The following is a 16,280-nucleotide window of genomic DNA, read 5'->3' on the forward strand; positions in this document are numbered from 1 at the left end:
AACTCAACTATTGAATTGAGGACTATAATTTTTTATTCTTGATTATTATTTCAATAGATTATTGATTATTTGATAATCATGGATTTGATGTATTTTAAAATTTAGTAATAAATTTTGATCATATCGATTTATTCTTGAATAATTCGTTTAGTTCGAATTCGATTTTAATTAAATTTTGTTAAAATTAATAATAATTAAATTAAAATTTTAAATTTAATCGATTTGATCAATTTTATTCGGTGGAATTTTTGCCGCGTTCCACCAACCACACTCTCGTGTCTCCCTCACCGCGACGGTCCTCCCCTGTGTTGCTTCTCCGTCTCCTCCTCTTTCCGCCCGATGAAGGCGGCATTTCTCATCTCTTCCCTTCCGCCCTCTAGGGTTCATCCAGAAAGCTCCCCTTCGTGCCGTCTCCGTAGATCTATTCCCGGACTCGAACTGGCTCGCCTCCCGCCGTGGAATGGCCTGAAGCCGCTGGCGAGGCCTTTGTCTTTTCGAAACATCGCCCGCAAAGGTAACTACTTTCTGCCCGAAGATTTGGCACTTCTATAGAAAGTTCTTTGCTCCAGAGTTACGTATGCATAGCCAGTTCTGGAAGGATTAGGGATTAGTGTTCACGATGATGCATGAAGCAGGACTGAGAATCACGAGGTTATCGAAGATGCTCCTCCTGATCATCGAAGCACTATTGCTTTGCTGCTAATTTATATAGTCTGGCATGCTTATGCAGTGGACGGCGCTAATACTAAGCTTCATTCTATCGTCTTCTTCTTCACTTGCATAGTTTAGACTTCTTTTGAATTCCTTCTGCTCTGTTTTACCCTTTTTTCATAGATTTGCTTGGATTACTAGTCTACGTGGGAAATATGTTTGATTGTTCTTTTACTTGTGTTTTGCAGAGAAGGGGAAATTTCATGGTAAAGTTGTTCGTGCTTCTTTATTTGGAGTTGGAGCTCCTGAAGCTTTGGTTATTGGAGTGGTAGCTCTACTGGTGTTTGGTCCTAAAGGCCTTGCTGAGGTAAGCTCCTTCTTTGGACAGTAATTAGTTGAATTAGTTTAGTTGGTTACGTTCATCTGGTTTGTAGATTAAAAGTGTAGCAGAAATAGGTAGGTGTCAGGCTAAGCGTTGCTCCTAGACAGTGTTCTCTGTAAGATTTGATATGCCACTACAACTTGTAGGGGTACCTGTTCTTGCAGGTTCTGATAGAGACAAGGTGCTTTTTGATCCAAATGCAACAAATATTTTGCTCGCTATTAGTTTATTGAATCTATTGATCGTTTGTTTTTATGTGACATATCAACAGAGACACAGGTGTATGAATGTAATTTTCAAATTGATTTGATCGCTAAATTCCAAATGCACTAAAAGTATAACTGAGAGACATATAACTTATTGTTAGTTAACTTTTGCTCATGTCATTTAACTATATGTGACTCAGACCTTCATCAAATACCTCACTGTCATCAACGTAGCATTTGTTTCAATGCTACTTGTTTTTTTTTTACTTTGGTTGTTACTCTTCTCGGTATCTTCCTTCACATATGTAGATGATTTTGATTGTTTATTATTTATTCTGAATAATGATTACAGGAGAACATTGTTTGTTATTTATTCGGATGTCAATGCTAGCTTCCAGTTTGTTTGCTTTTATTTGCCAACAATTGGTTCCTTGGATACTTCTCGACCAAATCCCTACCTTGCAGGTAGCACGTAATTTGGGGAAGACTTTGCGTGCTTTCCAGCCAACTATTAGGGAGCTTCAGGTTAATTTTGTTTGCATATTAAGTTTCATTTTATTACACAATAGACTGTTGGTAAAATAGACTTGCTAAGATATCCATGATAAATTGCTGTCGGAAACAAATGAGTTGCTTCCAACTAAGCTGTAATTGTCATTCAATTGTTCTCATGCTACAGGAAGTGTCTAAAGACTTCAAGAGCACCCTTGCACGGGAGATTGGAATTGATGAAGTTGTCTCTCCTAGGAATTACATCAACAAATCTGCCTTATACGCTGATGAAAAACAAGAAACTGTGGTAGATCCAAGTAAGTGATGTAAAAGTTTATGTCTGATAATCTTGAATAGTATGAGTCTGCAATGGAGAACAAAATAGGGTTAAAGAGAAAATAAGAAGAGAAGATAGGAGACAAATAAGAGAGTAGAGGGCAAAGAAGAGAAGAACAGAGGCTCTGAGTAGCCTAGTTCAGTTTATAAACATAACATAACATCTTCCCCACCTAGGTCTATATATAATCCTAGAAATAGAATTAAAAAAGTAAACAAATTGAAAATAGGGAGTCAGTATATAAGAGCATGGTACAATCCGTAATCTTAGGAAGCCAATAAATAAATAAATAATGTAGCAAAGATGAGAATGCCAAGATGGGTATGGTGAGTACTAAAAAGGATAAAACAAAAACTAATACCAATAGCAATTGGATGTAGCTTTAATAGATGATAAAAAGAGACAATAAAATGAGATAATATGGACATCCAAAGGCAACCAATAAATTCTATAATCGTATGAGTTGAATCTATTAAAATAGAAAGAGCATGAAGAAGAGAGGGAAACTAAAGAGAAATTATATTGTGAATACTGCTAACAATATAGCCTTGTATAAATCTCAATATAGAAATTTTATTGTTGTAGCTATTCTATTCTGGCAGTGGATTATTGTTTTTAGTTTTTGAAATTTGTGTTATCCACTCATTTTGATAGACTAGCATACTGGTGTTCTTACTGTACACAGATGGCAAAGCTCTAGACAAATCATATACCAGAGAAGAACTCTTGAAGGTCACAGAACAGCAGCTGGCTGCCTCTGATGCCATATCTAAAATCGAGTTGACACCTGAATCACAAGGTATCACATCTCAAGTCGGAGAACAAACATCTGAAGAGCAAGCACAAGGTTAGGCATCTCATGCTCTTGATCCTTTGATTATTCACATTGTTGAATGACATAACTTGATAAGCATAACCCACCTCAGAAACTTTAGCTGCAACAACAACTGAAACAAGCATGGTTGAATCTGATGCGGACACACAATCTTCGGAGAAGTTGGAGAACCAGAGATGATGCTGATGCATGAGCATACTCCAATGGAAAAAAGACAGAGCATAGGAGATTGATGAATGGCAAACAATCTATAACTTACTGTCTTACTAAAGATGTCACCTTTGTGCTCCCGGTGTAAATGTGTTTCTTTCGGAGGAAGGCCTGATGAATACGGCTAGTGAAGTTTTGTAGTCAGATTTCTTTGTCAATATTCCTGTTTCATAATTCTTCAAAAATTCATAAAATGATTGAGAAATTTATTTTATTTATTCTCGTTAATACTCGGTACTCTGGTGCAATAAATATTTTATATTGACGCTATGTTTTTTATATGGTAAATAGTTAGAACTAACAGTGGTTGATTTTGAAGGTGATGATGCTTTTATTTTAGATGTGGCAATGAAGTTCACAAATGCTCCGTAATATAACTGTAAAACATGAAAAAGAGTATGTACATATAATTTAAAAAATATTAAGTATTAAGATATAAAAATTAACAATTATCAACAAGCGTCAGGATGGCCGAGTGGTCTAAGGCGCCAGACTCAAGTTCTGGTTCTCGTGAGAGAGCGTGGGTTCAAATCCCACTTCTGACAATTAAATTTTTTAAAATAAAAAAAATCAAAAAGAAATAGGAAATTTTCTTAAAATAGTTCCTTTTTTATTTATATAATCTTTTTTAGAATAAAAATACGAACTTTCTTTAGTTACACGTCATGATTACGTCACAAATAATATTACAATAAGAATTTAAGACAAAATAATACTTTAGTTACTACATGGGCAATGAAAATTTCATTTTATTTGCTGAAAATTCTTTTTCTTTCTTGTTCATTATTACTTTTCGATTCAATCTAACCCTCTACACCTCATTGAGTTCAACATGATCGAATACGGCGGAAACACAGAACAACATGATCGAACGAAGCACATTATACATGTCAATTACGATAGAACACTTTGATTTCTTTACAAGTAGGCATCTCAAATTTAGAATCGCAATCGCTATCGCTATCGATGGGCTTAGCTTCTATAGCAAGTCTGTTTGTGTGTCATAATAGACTCAAACTTCAGCCGCGCATCGAATGGTTTTGATATCGAGTGACCTCTATCGAAGCAGAGCAAGATCAGAAACGGAGATGCATGAAAACAAAACAAATTTGAATTTAGCAGCCTTTATACACTATCAATTCACTATTTATCGATCCCAAGTGATTGCGAAAACTACGTTCATCTCTACTTACCTATCGAGCCTATAACTTCGTGTGAAGGTTTCGTCGCCGAGATCTCTAATTCCCAATTCAAGTAGATGTTCAAATGATTGAACATAAGAAAGTGTTCTTGATGGGTCAAGCTACAAGTACCACTCTTCGTGAATAGGGAGAGGAAGGGGAGAAAGAATGGACCAGCTTTCCGAGATAACCCTACTTCGATACGGTCTGCGGCAGCCATATCGACATTGAACATCACAACAATGAAAAAGACCACAGAGCATGAATCTAGCTACCCCAGACATACATAAACACAGCTATTTGTCACAGGAAACATTCCAAAGCACAATACAAAGGCTTTTGATCAACACATTTATCGGCAAAGGAACGCAGGCACCTTCGCGGTAGAACAGCACATTGCCCGCGTTTCTACATCGACTATACAAGAGTTTTATAGCGTTAGTTCATTTTGAAGGCCAGACATATCGCCTCGGCCCTGGTTCTGCTAGCCTAACCATCATTTAGGGCATTGCTGTTTCTATTTCTGTTGCTTGAATAAATACAAGTGCACATATACACAGGCTCAGGAAAATTCTTATTTGAAGATGCCTATCTTTTATTTACATCGGCAGATCGCAGAAGCATCTCTTATACAGAGAAAGATGAGTCGAGCAGTAGCCTCATTATCTGTACAGTCGCGCTGCAGTTTCGCGTCTCACGATCAACGCGACGACACTCCAATGTGCCTTTCTGTAAAAGAAAGAAGACGACACAAGTTTAGTGCAGATTTCATGAAAACTTGTAGTGGGGAAAGGCTTTAGAGTATAGATGCATTACCTCCTGTGGCGATAAGCTTCTCAACGCGGGCAACTATATGCTTTCCGTATGTGTACTTCTTCAGGGGATTCAAGTGAACCTTGATGCGCGAAAGGATGTGTTCACGGTTTCGATCATCACATGTCTCGAGAACCTTTTGTACCACATAGTTACCAAATTGGTCTTTCATCATAGCCTGCGACGCGAATTAGAAAACCAAAACCCATTGTAGAGGAGTCAACTCAAAAGCAGTAAGTAAAAAAAACAAAACGCAATGGAAGTTGCAATGGGTTGTCTTTATGAAAAAGAATGTGCCAAAAAGTCTGAACTTGAAAATCATACACAATAAAAACTTCTGCTGTTTAATGTTTTCATCGGCCAATAGTAGCTCAATTATCGATATGGTATGGGAAAGAGTATCAATCAGTGTGGTCAAACCATAGATTAAAATCTTGAGCCGTTTCATCTGATACAAACGCAACATCTCGCTCCTCCCGTGGACCGACATAGACACAAGTGGTATCGACACACGATGTGTCTAGAGGCATCGCCCGAGCCCAGAGCCCAGTGATGGGTTCGGAGGCCCGGGCCTGATGATGCATCCGGAGGCCTAAGCCCGACGACGCATTCGGATGCATCGCGCCGAGTCTGATGACGAGTCTGGGCACGTCTCGCAGGCCGTGGCTTGCCCACGGTCGTCGCAGCGTGGAACATGTAAGGTTAGCTTAGGTTAATAATTTTAATCAACTTCTAGTTATAATTGAGATAATTTAAATAGACTTAATTAAAGTCTAATAAAATTATCGTCCTCTTCGAGAATGCCTAAGACAGAAATCAACTTCGATGCAATCTGCCTCTAGCTTTGTGCCTTTGCATGACACCTTCCTCTTGTGAATGTCTAAAGCTCGAAAAAGAAGAGACAAAGAGGGTGTCACATTCTCTCTTCTTGAGAATGCCTGAGAACATGAGCTAATGCCAACGTATCCGCCTCCGGCCTATCCACCTTTGCACGACACTGAAAATGGAGAAATCAGCCGAATTGAGCATTCCACTCCAATTCAGCCAATTTTTCCCAAATTTCATCCTATTACCAATTAATAATATCCAACTTTGTGGTAGTTTGACCTCAATTAGTCCAGATTTTGTTCAATTCCTCGGATGAAATCGGATCAGCATCAACCAATCCCGATCCAACTTGCCAATCCGAATCAGCATTGGCCGATTCTGCCAACTATGCTAAGACGCAATATGCCCAATCCTTCATGCATGATTCCAAAAAAAGGCGCTTCATCTAACTCTTAAGTTTATTACCTCTGAAACATTTCTAAATATGCTCTTCACAGTGGCTATTTGCCTTTAACCGCATCATATTGATAGTCTTCAGTCACAAAGCAAAAAAATTCAGACTCACAACCTTTAGTAATGTAGTCCAGAAAGGTGAAACAAATGTGATTTGAAACAACTGGAAATTACTAGTAAAATCAGGGTGGGCAGTTCAGGTATTCGCCAATTGGCAATTTGAAGATACATAGAAATTGACTTGAGCATGATACGGTATCTCCCCTTCACCTTTTGAGTTTGGCTAGGAGGGAGACACCTAAACCCATACTTGCAAGATGCCTTAATTGACTTCTCTACCTATACTAGAGTACAATAAACATTCTTAATGTCAGATTATGAATATAATTCCTTCGAACTTCATCAGCTTTCCAAAATGAATCACTAATGCTAGAAATAATAAGTGGAAATAAGCTACCTGAAGAGGTTCATTTTCATCTGTCGAACCAAGCATCTCACTTATTAGGAGTTGGCGTTCCTCAGCAGTGCCATAAGCCAAGCACTTCTCAATGACATTAGATGCATATTTCTGTTGGCTCATTTTTACAATCTGTCCGGCAAGGTTGCTAATGACGACGGAACGCTCTTCTGGTTTACCATGCTTCAGAACATGCTAATGATAATTCAAATGAATCAGCAAAGCGAAATAAAAATCTGAAGATCCAAACTGAAATGACACACCAAATATGCACTATGAAAGTGGTCTTATGGAAGCAAGCATGCATATGAACAATTTCACCATACAAGCAAAGGATGCTAAAGAGGTGCAATAAGGTGAAGGGAATCAAAACATAGAATCCACTTCAAATAGTGCAAGTCATGTTTAGGACAAGCATAAATACTTCTTAACTCATTTACAAGGAAGGCTCTCAAATCACAAAACATGAGCAGATAAAAATAAATGCAAGAATACAAAAAAAATAAACATTGATGAATTACCAACATACAATATATAAGTGGCAGCAAATCCACAAGGCTAAAGTCTTTCACTACTGAACATTTCAAACTGGCAAAGGTTATTAGTCATCAAGCATGATGTACTATCCCAATGGTCAAAACACATTATAACTATTTTTTTTGTCTCTTTTTGTGTACATTACAGTAATATAAACAAAAAGAAGACACAATTCGCAAATTGTAGGAGCAATGGCTAATATACAAATTAACATAAGATAAAGTAAACTTTTGGCAATGTATGACAGTCGTTTGGAGCTATTCTGATAAACCAGCAGCGGAACAGTCACTAGGTAGGTGAATCAGGAATACAACACACATACTTGTTTCTAGGTATAGATTCTAACATTGCCTAATAACAGATGCCAATAACATGCAACATATCGCCAGGATGAAAGCACATATTTATTGTGAAAGAATGATGAAGACATTTTCCCATGTCTTCAATTCCTTGATGCCCATTTCAAGTCCCAATATTTCTACAAAACATCCAATTTAGAATGTACAAATGCACTTCTAAAGTAACAGTACCTAAAGAATTTCATATATCTGAGCAATCGAGGGCATCATGTTAACACTGCATATTTGCTTAGATGTAACAAACAAAAAAAATCTAATGTTCAAATGTAGATTTTCACTCTATCGCTCGAGGTTTTATTACTCAATCACTATACCCAAAGGGGCATTACTTTGGCCAAGGAATGTACTGAGAAACAAGCAATGTAAGCATTCTACAAAAACATGTGCATGTTAATATGTCAAAGAGATCTAACTAATAAGATAACCTACTTGGATAACATAATTCCCATATTGGTCCTGTGCCAAATCGCAAACAGACTGCATGATCTCATCCATCATAATGCTTTGAGTTTCTGGATCATCACAGTACTCCAGCACTCTCTGCCATATATATATATATATACAAGTGAAATCAGGATACACTTCTGAGTATATAGTTTCTTAATATTATTTTCCAACAGCTGCCCTTATAAAATAACCAAAAAAAATTATGTTGAAACCTGTATAACTCGACAACCATATGGATGGGTAGACAGTGCTAGAACATGCCCATAGAAAGATTCAATGATGAATTGTATCATCTCCTGAGGAACACATTCAATACACTTCTGGATTACATGGTTTCCATTCTGATCACGAACACATTTCATTATATGTCCATCAAGCTCTAGTACCATTTCAGTCTTTTGATCAACATCAACCACTTCTAATGCCTGCATAGTAGCAAGTCAAGCTTCCCAAGAGCAAGTTTTTTTTTTTCAAAACAGGGAAATTAAATACTTGATACTTGTAAACCAATAACAATCAACAGTTCAACACCAATCAGATCTACTATTCCTTATTAAAACACTAAAATGATGAGGAACCTGGAAAAGAGTAACATAGGTTATGCGCTGCATCAAATTTACCAGCTATGCATCACAAAAAACAGCTCAAATCCACTATTCTGTCTTATTTAGTAAAAATGACCAAAGAAAGTAAGAAGTTGGTCTTTGGCTCAACCAAAAAATTTAGAATTCCAATTTTATAGAAACCATAATGAGAAAGTCATGCAACACAATCAACTCAGAAACTCATTGATTTCAACTATGAAAAACACTCTAATGAGGCCCAAGCTGCTACAAACTTTTTTTTCTTTATTTGGTGTATCATAGTGTCTAACCAATTCCTAAATTAAGAAATAGTGTGATACTTTTTATTTTGGGATTCACCATGGGTATTTCTGTGCACGTAAGTTGTGAATTTCCATTAATAGCTGTCATTTTGACAGCGTGTGTTTCAAAGTGTCAGGTGGCAAATATACTGTGCAAGTTGATATTCACAGAGTATGTGAAAGCTCATGATATGCGGACTCGAATGAGTACCTAATACGGGTATGAATCCATGCTCTACATAGCTATTTCTATAAACTATGATACATGATGATTGTGATCAATGAGATGTTTTTCTCTGACATGGCAGGTGTGTGTTAAACATCTGACAGTAGTGAAGGTAGATGAAGAATAGAGTATGTGAGGTATGAGTTCAATATTTTGTATGCTTACTTGACACAGTTACTTCTATACCTTCTTTTTGTGACTCGACATGTATGTCATGGATATCTGACAATGGTGAAGCTGGATGAAGAATCTGAGTGTGTAGGTAGCAGCTCAAGATTTTATATGCTTTGATTCAGTTACTTTTATACCTTTTTTCTTTGCGACTCAGACTTAATAACTTCTATACTTGTTCACAGGTTGTAAAAGAATATGTAATGTTTAAAGAATAATCTTGTTGACAAGTTGTTTGACCTGATTGTTTTGATATGCAAATTCATGGGGCAATGTATATGGAGGTCAAATCAAATTTTGAATTTGCCTCAAGGCTCCTTATACTATGTGAGAGTGCAAATCCTCTTACATATAAATAATTTAAATGTTGCTTATATCCAGCATAATGGCCACTTCCTAACCAAAAAAAGTATCTCCTAGATCAAATGCACGCCAAGGCTTAGAGAAGGCACTTTCCTGAGGCATGCCTAGCTTAATACACTTGGGGGTAGCCATGTCTTAGCATCTGGTGATAACACTGAGTTACACATCGTTGATAAACACCTACTATCTTTGTATCACTCAATTTGCATAATAGAATCTTCAAAGTAAAAGCAGCATAAACCTTTCATTTGCAAGTCATGAATCATGCAGTGCACTGTAACACAATTGGTGTTTGCTTGTAGTCCAGATTTAACCACTGTTATAAGCTTGATATTTTGGCTAGAGGCTCCTATCCCAAATCCCAATAGTATATACTAGATGGTATCAGTATGAATCAATAATTTATCAAGATGCTTATAAGTCTATATTTGTAATTTATACTGATGCTAATACCATATTAGCATCCACTTGGTGCTTGCTAGCATCCGGCTAATTTAATCTAGAACACAATGACTTATCCATATAAGTGATCTTCAATTACAAATTATATTACATTGTCCAATATAAGTTAGACAAACCCAATTATCAAAAGTAGCCATAACGAACTTGCAGCCCATGCAGGATAAGTCAATTAAAAGAATGTAACCACAATATAACCATTAAAGCTATGAAATTCAGATAATCCCAAGCTTGACAAACCTTCTGGATTACTCTACACCCATACATTTGAAGACTGAGAGGTAAAACATGGCCCTTCAGATGACTTGCAAGTTGCTTTCTTTGAATTTCTGTACCATGCTCGAAGAACTGCAACCCAATCGGCAATGAACACTTAAAAGTTTTCTGGGGAAAAAATCAAGATTTAATTTGTTAACATAGACATACTTTCTGAATGACATAGTTTCCAAACACATCAGTCATCAGAGAATGAGCTTTAGGGAGTATCTCGGGGAAAATTTTGTTCTTTTCTTCAACTGAGGCAGTCTCAAGTTTCTGTTGGATAAAACGACTGCCGTACTGATCCGCACTGAAAAAAAGACAAAAAATGATCTGATAGCAACTCTAAACTTTGAAGAGAATGAAACCAAAATGAGTCAGTGAGTACCTGAACTCAACAACATGACCTACAATATCTGATAGCTCCAAAAGTAATGTCTTCTTGTTCTTAAATTCTTCCAACAAAGATGGCAACATATAGCCTTCTCTCATGCCACCACTTTCTCCAGCTGCCCTTCTCAACATAGAAAGAGCCTGAGATAACTTATCATTTTGCCTTAAAGGACTCCTAGTACCCAAAGGAGAATGAGCGTTAGTAGTTAATGAACCTCCCAAATATGGCATCCCAACACCATAAGCATGGCTACCAAAGTAACCATGATTCAAGCTATCTGATTTGAGGTGCATGCCATACTGTAAATTCTGCTGTGCAAGCAATGCTTCCAGGTATGGATGTGGATATTCAGGTAAATCCATTTGGGGGGTATTAAGATAATTTTGTCCAAAATAAGGATCCAAACTTCCTGGAGGATATACATGTGAATCAGAAGCACCATGTACATATTGTTTGTACATGGAACCTGTAGATGAATTGTATTGCATATCTGCATCATCCAACAATATTTTGATTATTAGAGGCAGAGAACAAAAAACTACTGAGGAATATACATTCTAAACAGTGGCACATTCAATTTAAACATTCATTAATAAACATATTATGTTTGTCAAACAAAAATAAATTGAAAAGGAAATAAATAAGACAATGAAAAGAAAGATTACCAGAACCAAACTGATTGTTTAACATCATCTGCACACCATAGCTCCCAGTATAACCTTTTGAGTTCGACCTGTTGTAGTCAGTATTAGGCACATCAGCATTTAGATGTGCACTTTTAGAAACTGTTGAACTAGCAGATTGTACTTTCTTATAAGATGGTTGCTTTGGGAAGTATGTTTGCCCATTAGAAGTTAATCTAGCTAAATCAATGTCTGTTAATCTACCAGCTTTCTCGGAGGCATCAAAGTACCTGACATCATCAAGAGCTTTTTCTAATAATGCCGACTGAGACTTCTCACTGATGTTTTGCTGCAGAAATTGCCTATTATTACCAGGGTCATCATAAAGCAATTCAGATTGCCTAACAGTCTCCTTGTTAAGCAGATACTGCACATCACTCTCTTCCTCTTTTGGTATCATTCTAGACAAGTTCAATTCAGAAAAAGCAGTTTCAATATTGATACCAGATGTATGAGAAGAAAAACCACCTAAGCCATTGGGTCTATTGCTATTACTACTTTTTGTTCCCACTGGGGGGAGGCAGGGGCTTGGTGATCTTCGTATTAATTGAGGATCAGGGGTTGTACTTCTCGAAAGAGAAGAACCCAGTGGAGATACTAAAGAATGATTGATTGAGGAGCCTAGGCTTCGGATCCTAGTAAGACTAGAGGAAGTTGATCCAGATTGCATTTCCTTTAAACCATTCAAGTCATTCTGAAGTTGCATCATTGATGATTCTGAAGCCCTTAACGAATCAATATTATCATAATCATTACGACTAGCTGGGCGTGAAAGATTTCCAGTCACAGCTGGATGGGCAAGGTCCTCCTGCAAAATTAAATTTTATCGATATGAGCCTAAAAAAATTGTATTAAAGATCAACTTAAGTATCAACCCATTTAATACAAGTCTCAGGAAGGTAGGGACATAAACATCAATGACAGAAGAAAAGCCAACAAGGAGATGCATATTAACTAACAATTTACATTAATGATTCTACTGCATAACCACACCACATGCTTTTGCCTAAGACATTCAAGTGATATTCATAGACACTATTCTTAGCATAACAAAAATATTCAAGATAACCATAACTTTATGTACATTATAGGAAACCTAGATGATATGCATATGCACCACCAGAACAGGAATAATTTGTTACTGAATCTGGAAGGTGGTTCAAGACCAAAGGAAGAATAAATTACAATCTTAGCTAAATCAAGGATAAGATTATTCATCATAAGCAATTATATTATCTCAAAATGGTTAAAAAAGGCAGCATGATCCCACACAGTTGAAGGATTAGATCAATATAGAACTGATATATCCTAATTTACTGGCAGAATAACTAGCAGAATATTCAATAAATGAGTAGTCCAGCAACTGGAATTAAACTTATTTTAGAAATATCATCTACTCCATAGATTTCCTAGTTATTATGCATACAAGTAGTGAGATTGTGAGACATGAGACACTGAAATGTATACAATTATGTGTATCAGTTCTGTCTATCCATCCTTTCAGTCTCTTCGCATCATTCACCATTCAAGTAAAAAATAACATGATAACTAGCTGTGTGAAAATCTGTCCTCTAATAATTTTCGACAAAATGAAAATAAATCAAAAAAATATTCAAAAAACATTTTACTTAAACACCGTGTGCAATCATCTGGCAACTTAATCAGGCATCATTCAAGCATAAGATTCATCAATTATGTAGAAATGAAAATACTCATTTTGCCCCTCGCCGTTTTGCAATATTATAACTTTATGAAAAATACATGACTGTATTAGCATAGGAGCAGAATAATGTAATTATCGAGAAAGACACACAAGAGCAAATATTTTGCTTGTTCCAAGAAACAAAGAAAATGAGATCCATTTGTTACCAGGATTAAACAACAAACGAATGATGCAAGCCTCCCACCTATTTATTTTTACGGAGGTCATTCCCACCCAACTAAGAAGTAAACAACATAAGTGTTTGTTTCAAATCAGATTCATAACAAAATAATCAGCACTATCACTGCCTAATGTATGACCAAATGCATGCAACAAGGTGAAACAATGTATCCTGAGTCATATTTACTAAGTCACACTCACTGAGTGGTTATCAAGGAATGCAATATGGTCATATTTACTAAGTCACAGTCAAGGAAGGTGATTGCAGAAAGCTTATGTAAAGCTTACAACCTTTAATATGATCAACTATATATGCTCTTTAACTAGTTAATAATTAAAAATTGGCAAACATGTTTTACTGGTAGTAAGATGGTGATTAAATACATTTCCTTCAAAACTTGAAAACAAGTGTTAAATCTGCAAATTTATAACAGAGCAAAATAAACCAATTACACCTGCAGGACATCAGCAAAACTTTTTCTCCTCATGCCTAAACCAACATCTGGCGTCCCGATAAATCCATTGCTATTCTGCCCAAATAATTCCCCTGACAGCTTCTGCAAATCTGGCATGTCTAGGCTTGGATGAACAGAGAAAAGGGAGCTGCTTTGGCCGTCATTTTTTATGTATTCATTTCTCCCTACCCTATCACCAATCCCTCCAAATGAAGAGCCCTTGGGATGAAATCTTTGTTGGACACGCCAGTCCTCTTTCGATATCGCTGGCGGAGGCATCCTTGGATTGTGATTCTCATTGGAGAAATAGTATGATAAATAGTCCGGATGCGATCTCAAATCCTCCTCAGACAGAAAGCCTCCAGACTCCTGGACCCTTAAGTGGCGGGTCCCGTCCCCGAAGCCATCTTGCCCAAACAAGCTCCAAACGGCTGTTCTTGAATCATCAACCGTCGGCGGTGCACTGCCAGAACGGAGAATATTCAGTTCATCCAGGTCCAAATCAAAGGTAGCAGCTCTATTGTTCTGCTGCTCTTGTATCAAAGCGTCAATATCCCTCTCGAAATCATCATCAAAGTTCCCGCTCATTCGTGTCTCCAGTGTCATCTTCAAACACTGCGTAGCCATCATTAGAGCCCTTATTCAGCGACGATCATGATATCATTCGGTATCAAACAAAAAAGAAAGGAAGAAAGAGGAAAATCCAAAATAAAACAAACAAACAACAAATTGGAGAGAGGAGAGTTCTCGCCTTTACAACAGTTCGCTCATCTTATCCACCATTAGGCGCTTATGACCTCCATTCCGACCTAAAAAACACTTTTTTTACAAATCCAGATTGATATCTCCGGAACGAATATCAGTAAAAATAGGATCTTTAGCCGTTTCGGATCGCCGCGACAGAGAAGGTAGAGAATCTAGGGTTCAACAAGGGGGCGGAAGAAAACGGCTGCTGGAAACGTTGGAGACGGTGTTGCTTTTAAGGCACGCGACGGCCGTCGGATAGTCAGCGGAGGGTTAATGATTGGTCGTGGCGTAACGTTCTCGGCTCCTTGTGGCGGTTTGGACTGTAACGGAAAAGTATGTGACGTGTTTTCCTCCGTCCGATTCGTGATCTCGCGATCCTCGCCGTACAATAACAGGGCACGTTCTCGATCGGCCCCGCTACGGATTGGCCTGTTGGGCTGGGACCCATTGGATAAGCCAATTAGCGACTGGTTATACTGGTCCAACGTAGACGCCGCCGTAAGCAGACTCAGTCTCCCCGTCTTATCGGTTAGTTATTTTATTGACCAAATGCGAGGTCGGACTCGAGTCTGTTTACTTTCCTATTTCTGTCTGTGGATTGGGAACAAACAAAAGAAGGCGTGGCTGTTTACTAGGGGAGAACGTGGGCCAAAAAAGGAAAATTAATTCAGTAAGCTGATCCCTTTTATTTATTTATTTAAGAAATTCACGTATCTGAAAAAAAAATAAAAAAGTGTTTTTAAAAAATATTTATTAAGAGAGTCCAGAGACGACCTCCTAAAATCGATTAATTCGAAGAAATGATAATTCTGATCTCATAGAAATTTTTTAAAATTTAAGTAGGGGTGTAATCGAATCGAGTTGAGGTGAATAATAAGAGACCTGATTTCGAGTTTGGTTTATTTTTCTTAAACTCATCCTCAGCTCGAGTTCGATTCGAGTTTTAATTCTTAAACTCGACTTCAGCTCATAATGAAATAAAATAGTTCGCGGACGACTCGAGCTCGATTCAAAAATAGCTCATTTTAAAATTAAACGAGTTTAGTACAAACTCGATTCAAAAATAGTTCATTTACAAATTAAACGAACTTAGTTCAAAGCTTGTTCATTAATATATATATATAAAGAGAAATGATATTCTGTGCGACAAATTCCTGCGCGTCCGTGCGCGACATCGCCAACCCACCGCCACTGTTGCCGCGCCGTCCGGCCACCGCCGGCCTCTCCCTCGAGTGCGATCGACGCACAGCTCGTCGGCGCTTCGTCCGACATCGGATTTCGATCGGATAGAGGTCGGAATCCGACGTAATTTGGTTAGAAACATCCAAATCATGTGGCCCCCACTGCGTGGCCACTGTCAACGCTAATCGGGCCGGATTCCGACTGAATCACGGTCGGAGACCGGTCGAGGAAGGGTCGGCGTTGCACGTTGGTCCTTCCTCGGTCGGTCTTCGGTCGCGATTTAATCGGAATTCGAACCTCACGCGGCTCCCCACTGCGTGGCCACTGTTGACGCCGATCGAGTCGAATTTCGATCGAATCGTGATCGGAGACCGACAGACGCCGGTCTTTCCTCAGTCGGTCTCCAA

At 37.8% G+C, this 16,280-nt stretch overlaps 2 protein-coding genes and 1 non-coding gene across 3 annotated transcripts; 2 read left to right on the top strand and 1 right to left on the bottom strand.

Annotated features, from left to right (window-relative positions):
* The first annotated feature begins 274 nt into the window (after nucleotides 1-274).
* On the top strand, nucleotides 275-3,327 carry LOC141835787 (sec-independent protein translocase protein TATB, chloroplastic-like). Its single transcript, XM_074723157.1, has 6 exons — nucleotides 275-514; nucleotides 900-1,018; nucleotides 1,705-1,764; nucleotides 1,919-2,048; nucleotides 2,754-2,915; nucleotides 2,995-3,327. Exons 1-6 carry the CDS (start codon nucleotides 340-342, stop codon nucleotides 3,081-3,083), a joined length of 735 nt encoding a protein of 244 aa, XP_074579258.1. The 5' UTR covers nucleotides 275-339; the 3' UTR covers nucleotides 3,084-3,327.
* Nucleotides 3,328-3,574: 247 nt separating this feature from the next.
* Nucleotides 3,575-3,658, top strand: TRNAL-CAA (transfer RNA leucine (anticodon CAA)). Its single transcript has one exon. It is a non-coding gene; the product is annotated as a tRNA-Leu (tRNA).
* Nucleotides 3,659-4,552: 894 nt separating this feature from the next.
* Nucleotides 4,553-14,877, bottom strand: LOC141835786 (pumilio homolog 1-like). The gene is made up of 11 exons (XM_074723156.1): nucleotides 14,696-14,877; nucleotides 13,945-14,559; nucleotides 11,590-12,415; nucleotides 10,919-11,414; nucleotides 10,699-10,840; nucleotides 10,513-10,620; nucleotides 8,401-8,613; nucleotides 8,171-8,281; nucleotides 6,846-7,040; nucleotides 5,111-5,285; nucleotides 4,553-5,023 (listed from the first exon to the last, which is right to left on the bottom strand). Exons 2-11 carry the CDS (start codon nucleotides 14,548-14,550, stop codon nucleotides 4,995-4,997), a joined length of 2,901 nt encoding a protein of 966 aa, XP_074579257.1. The 5' UTR covers nucleotides 14,551-14,559; nucleotides 14,696-14,877; the 3' UTR covers nucleotides 4,553-4,994.
* Between the last annotated feature and the right edge of the window lie 1,403 nt (nucleotides 14,878-16,280).

This window comes from Curcuma longa, chromosome 10 (genome assembly GCF_044706935.1).
Source record: "Curcuma longa cultivar G26 ecotype Majalengka, Jawa Barat chromosome 10, ITB_CL_G26_1.1, whole genome shotgun sequence".
NCBI classification, from domain to species: domain Eukaryota; kingdom Viridiplantae; phylum Streptophyta; class Magnoliopsida; order Zingiberales; family Zingiberaceae; genus Curcuma; species Curcuma longa.